This window comes from Procambarus clarkii, chromosome 37 (genome assembly GCF_040958095.1).
Source record: "Procambarus clarkii isolate CNS0578487 chromosome 37, FALCON_Pclarkii_2.0, whole genome shotgun sequence".
Classification (NCBI taxonomy): domain Eukaryota; kingdom Metazoa; phylum Arthropoda; class Malacostraca; order Decapoda; family Cambaridae; genus Procambarus; species Procambarus clarkii.
In genome coordinates, this window is record NC_091186.1 from 2,891,479 (window position 1) to 2,897,374 (window position 5,896).

Genomic DNA, 5,896 nt, shown 5'->3' on the forward strand with positions numbered 1-5,896 from the left:
CATCTGAATCTGAATCTGAATCTGAATCTGAATTTAACTGAAGTGGTTAAACGTTCTAACCAGTGTTCTTGATTTCTTTGACGCTTTCGCCGTCTTAGCTGGCGAGTGGTGGATAAGTTGAGTTATCTCAATGGAGCTTCTCATTTGCATCCTTGCGGAGATGCCTTCCCCTCCATTATGGTTTCACCTGCTTCATTAGCCTGTCAATCTCTGCCCTAATCTTCAGGCAGTGAAGATTTTATTTATATTAAAAATTTAGTACTGTGCCTGGATGTACCTGGATGGGGGTACTTTCCATATGTGTGTTATTTGATACCTCACTCGTCTCCTTTCTAGGAATTTTCTTTTGGAGAGCTATGAGACGATCCTAATTATTTAGGTGCATTATAGTGTGTGTGTGTGTGTGTGTGTGTGTGTGTGTGTGTGTGTGTGTGTGTGTGTGTGTGTGTGTGTGTGTGTGTGTGTGTGTGTGTGTGTGTTTACTAGTTGTGTTTTACTAGTTGTGTTTTTGCGGGGGTTGAGCTTTGCTCTTTCGGCCCGCCTCTCAACTGTCAATCAACTGTTTACTATTTTTTTTTTCTCCCCACACACACACACACACACACACACACACACACACACACACACACACACACACACACACACCCCAGGAAGCAGCCCGTGACAGCTGACTAACTCCCAGGTACCTATTTACTGCTAGGTAACAGGGGCACTTAGGGTGAAAGAAACTTTGCCCATTTGTTTCTGCCTCGTGCGGGAATGTGTGTGTGTGTGTGTGTGTGTGTGTGTGTGTGTGTGTGTGTGTGTGTGTGTTGTATATATTCTTTGTATTCCCTCTATTTCATTAATCTCATCAGCTCTGAAGGGGAAAGCGAGTATAGAGCAGTACTCAAGACGGAACAGAAGTGATATGAATAGTACCACAATTGTGATGGGATGCAGACGAAGAGTCAATGACGTGGCTGAAGATATGAAGAGTAAACCACAAACCAGAAAATGAGATGACGACGCCGCTTCGGTCCGTCCTGGACCATTATCAAGACAATCAACTTGATAATGGTCCAGGACGGACCGAAACGTCGTCTCCTTATCTTCTGGTGTGTGGTTTAGTCTTCACTGTGATTGGATCTATGAATTTGAATGTTCTCATAATTCATCCTCTCATTTTTCCTGCTGATTTGCTTAGTAAAATTGAATATCCACCATCCTACTTCACCTGATATTCCCATTAACCTCATTTTGTGTACTACACATTCCATGATCACAATTATGAAATGATTTTGTGAAGTCTATGAATACCACACCTGAATAATGTTTTACTTCCAATACCTGAGTGATTTTGCCGTAGTGGTTAAGTAGCTGCAAGAGGCATGATAATCTCGCTTTAAATCCATGCTGACCCGAGTTGTGGAGGTCATTGGTCTCCATGAAACCGAGGACCTGACTCCTGATCACACTCTCAACTACTTTTATTAAGTAGGACGTTAGTGCAACTGGTCCATAATTCTTAGCCAATGCTAAGAATTACTCCCTCCCTTGTAAAGAATAGATATACCACATTCGCTTAAATCAATAGTATATCTCCTGTGTCAATGCTCTTTCTCCACACTTTGCTACTGGCACTTATCATTTATAAATACTGAATTACACAAGTTTTGACCCCGGGCTTAGTGCATGGGCATCATATTAATTTCTCCAAAATCTGCAAAATTCGTGTTGATATCGGTTATATTTATAAGAGTTTTGATATTATGCATGAAGAAACTTTTCGGATCATCTACTTTCATGCAGTTGAATGGGGTACTAAATGTCCTCCAACTGCTGTTTTAGGATTTACCTAATTTCTTTGTCATCCTGTGTATGGCCATTCACTTGTAAGAATAGGTCCAATACTGACAGTGATTTTTGCTTTTGATAATTTTTTTATTTTTGAATATGTGAAGAAATATTTTAGTTTTTTCCATCTCATGTAAGACTGTTCTAGTGCATTCCATCAATCATATATGACTGCTTCAGTCTCTACCAGATTTCTTCAAACATCCTGTTTAAATTATTCCTTCGTTTTAGGGATAGTTGTCTTAAGCATTTGTTATTTTTTTCACTTTGTATTGATGTATGCATTAGCTTTCTACATTATTCCTCTTTTTGGCTTTTAACAAAGGAACACATTTCAGACAGACTTTATATACTTCGGAACTCAGTTGTTCTATTTTGTGGGTTTTTTGCTACTAACAATCATTCAGTAGGGAAACTGTTCTAAGTTCATTTCGAATAACGAGCTTCCAACTCGGCGAAAATGTCTCGATTGACTAGCTTACACTGATTAGGAAGAACCCTGAGCTTTTCTCGTTAGAGTTCCTGTTGGTTCTCGCAAAAACGCCTCCGACGATGCAAATATTTTTTTTTTTTTTTAAGATGCTGGGATGTAAAAGGGTGACTGCTGTAATGTTGCAAAGCATTGATTTCGGTTTTTAGAGAAAATTAGAAAAAATCCAAATTTGAAAAAAGAATAAATGTCAAAAAGGTTCGTTCAGTGTATGTCAGGAATGCTGCTCCATTTTGTATAAAAAAAAATACGAAAAATAAAAAATAATAAATTTGGAAAAAGGAAAAATGTCATAAAGGTTTTGCTCCTGTTTTCTGTCCTTGTATCTTGGCAAAGATGAATGAGGTTGCTCTGTTTAGGGTAATTTGATGAAGATTTTTCTGGCACGTCCTTTATGCATGGGCGTGTCTGTTTTGTTCTGACTATTACTGGTTGTTGCAGGGTTGTTGCCTGTTGTAGTTGTAGTACAGTTGTATGGAGTAATTGTATGTGTGATTCTGGTATGCAGATGGGTCTTTCAGCCAGTTCCATACACACACATTCTGTTCCACCTTTTGAAACCTCTTTCATCTGGTTATAACAAAATATACATGCCTTTCCTGCAAAGCCAAATTCTTGTATTGATATGTACACATATCAAGATGAAAAAATATACATGTTGATCCAAAGTGACAATTTCCTTTCCTAAGTATATTTAGACATTTTTTGGGATGGTGGTAGCTGCATTCTAATTCTTTTATGGATATTTTAAAGTTGTTTGTACTAGTTAATTTTTTCAAAACATACTTAGAAAGGCCAATCTGTTGCAGGAGCGTGAGGGAGCTGCTGGAGCGTGAGGGAGCTGCGGGAGCTGCAGGAGCGTGAGGAAGCTGCAGGAGCGTGAGGGAGCTGCAGGAGCGTGAGGGAGCTGCAGGAGCGTGAGGGAGCTGCGGGAGCTGCAGGAGCGTGAGGGAGCTGCGGGAGCTGCAGGAGCGTGCGGGAGCTGCAGGAGCGTGCGGGAGCTGCAGGAGCGTGAGGGAGCTGCAGGAGCGTGAGGGAGCTGCGGGAGCTGCAGGAGCGTGAGGGAGCTGCAGGAGCGTGAGGGAGCTGCGGGAGCTGCAGGAGCGTGAGGGAGCTGCAGGAGCGTGAGGGAGCTGCAGGAGCGTGAGGGAGCTGCAGGAGCGTGAGGGAGCTGCGGGAGCGTGAGGGAGCTGCGGGAGCGTGAGGGAGCTGCGGGAGCGTGAGGGAGCTGCGGGAGCGTGAGGGAGCTGCGGGAGCGTGAGGGAGCTGCGGGAGCGTGAGGGAGCTGCGGGAGCGTGAGGGAGCTGCGGGAGCGTGAGGGAGCTGCGGGAGCGTGAGGGAGCTGCGGGAGCGTGAGGGAGCTGCGGGAGCGTGAGGGAGCTGCGGGAGCGTGAGGGAGCTGCGGGAGCGTGAGGGAGCGTCGCGGGGGAGCGTGAGGGAGCGTCGCGGGGGAGCGTGAGGGAGCGTCGCGGGGGAGCGTGAGGGAGCGTCGCGGGGGAGCGTGAGGGAGCGTCGCGGGGGAGCGTGAGGGAGCGTCGCGGGGGAGCGTGAGGGAGCGTCGCGGGGGAGCGTGAGGGAGCGTCGCGGGGGAGCGTGAGGGAGCGTCGCGGGGGAGCGTGAGGGAGCGTCGCGGGGGAGCGTGAGGGAGCGTCGCGGGGGAGCGTGAGGGAGCGTCGCGGGGGAGCGTGAGGGAGCGTCGCGGGGGAGCGTCGCGGGGGAGCGTCGCGGGGGAGCGTCGCGGGGGAGCGTCGCGGGGGAGCGTCGCGGGGGAGCGTCGCGGGGGAGCGTCGCGGGGGAGCGTCGCGGGGGAGCGTCGCGGGGGAGCGTCGCGGGGGAGCGTCGCGGGGGAGCGTCGCGGGGGAGCGTCGCGGGGGAGCGTCGCGGGGGAGCGTCGCGGGGGAGCGTCGCGGGGGAGCGTCGCGGGGGAGCGTCGCGGGGGAGCGTCGCGGGGGAGCGTCGCGGGGGAGCGTCGCGGGGGAGCGTCGCGGGGGAGCGTCGCGGGGGAGCGTCGCGGGGGAGCGTCGCGGGGGAGCGTCGCGGGGGAGCGTCGCGGGGGAGCGTCGCGGGGGAGCGTCGCGGGGGAGCGTCGCGGGGGAGCGTCGCGGGGGAGCGTCGCGGGGGAGCGTCGCGGGGGAGCGTCGCGGGGGAGCTGCTATGCCAGTTGCTGGAAGGCTTCAGTGCTAGCTAGGGTTCGAGTCTCCTGATGGGAAAGTGTTCTAAAGTTATATATATATATAACTTGTTTTTTTTTTTTACTTATGTCGTACCTAGTAGCCAGAACGCACTTCTCAGCCTACTATGCAAGGCCCGTTTTGCCTAATAAGCCAAGTTTTCCTGAATTATTATATTCTCTAATTTTTTTCTTATGAAATGATAAAGCTACCCATTTTATTATGAATGACGTCAATATATTTTTATTGAAGTTAAAATTAACATAGATATAAGACAGAACCTAACCAACCCTACCTAACCTAACCTATCTCTATAGGTTAGGTTCGGTGTGGTAGCCGAAAAAGTTAGGTCAGGTTAGGTTAGGTAGTCGAAAAACCATTAATTCATGAAAACCTGGCTTATTAGGCAAATCGGGCCTTGCATAGTAGGCCTAGAAGTGCGTTCTGGCTATTAGGTACGACATATATATATATATATATATATATATATATATAATATATATATATATATATATAATACATATATATATATATATTGTGGGATATCTGGGCTTGACTCAATATATTTAATTAATAAATTAATGAAATCAATTACGAAGGACCACCCACTTTTAAGAAAAGAGGGAAACTAATAAAAAGTGATTAGAAACACAAGGAAGAACCAGTGTCTATGGTGTGACGGTGTTCCTCCCCCCCTTATATTTCTCCCACGCCTGCTGTAAGTCATATCCACTTTACCCGAGCGTTCTCTACGCCGCAGGCATCAGTTTGATATGTGGGAGAGTGTAGTGTTCTCAAGGTATCGAGAAATTTGTAAAAGAAGAGTATTTTGGGCTGTGGTTTAGGCCCTTTAGGAAGCCAATATGGCGCTGGCTACTCTGTTTTGCCGCCAAAACTGTGTGACGTCAGTGGCACCAGATTGGTCACCGACAGCGATGTGGCACAGGGAGCCAATGAAAACCTCCCATGGCGAATATGACGTCACGAAGGAAGGGGGGTCCGGTCAGAGCGCCACGGCGGCGCCATCAGTCTGACACGACACGTCAAGGTGGACGGATGTGTGAAGGTTGATCCTGTCAATCTGACAGTAATACGCCACTCCCGTGGATCTTACGCGTCACCCGTAGTCTGAAAGTACGCCAGAGGTCTTCCTTCATTCTGTGTGTGGACCGAAGAGGGAATTGACGGAATATTGAGCATCAAGTGCTCCAGGGTCGGGTGCTGTGCAGGTGAAGTCTAGGCAGTATCGTCTGGGACGTCTGATAGCTTCACAGTGACGACGTAGCGGCTGGGCCAATCCACTGGGAAGCAGTGAAAGAAGACACTAATCGGGAATCCGTATGACTGCAGCCGAGACGTAGGCAGGCAGCCGTAATTATGAGGAGAAGTTGACGGCCGG

The 5,896-nt window shown here is 48.3% G+C and overlaps 1 protein-coding gene across 1 annotated transcript in view; it reads right to left on the bottom strand.

Annotated features, from left to right (window-relative positions):
- Window positions 1–1,106: 1,106 nt before the first annotated feature.
- LOC138371993 (uncharacterized protein DKFZp434B061-like) overlaps window positions 1,107–5,896 on the bottom strand; it is a 43,767-nt gene continuing 38,977 nt past the window's right edge. Inside the window, exons 4-5 of the mRNA XM_069337021.1 lie at window positions 3,692–4,510; window positions 1,107–1,289 (exon numbers count right to left, since the gene is read on the bottom strand). Coding sequence (XP_069193122.1) covers window positions 1,107–1,289; window positions 3,692–4,510 — 1,002 coding nt within the window. The remainder of the gene's footprint in view (window positions 1,290–3,691; window positions 4,511–5,896) is intronic.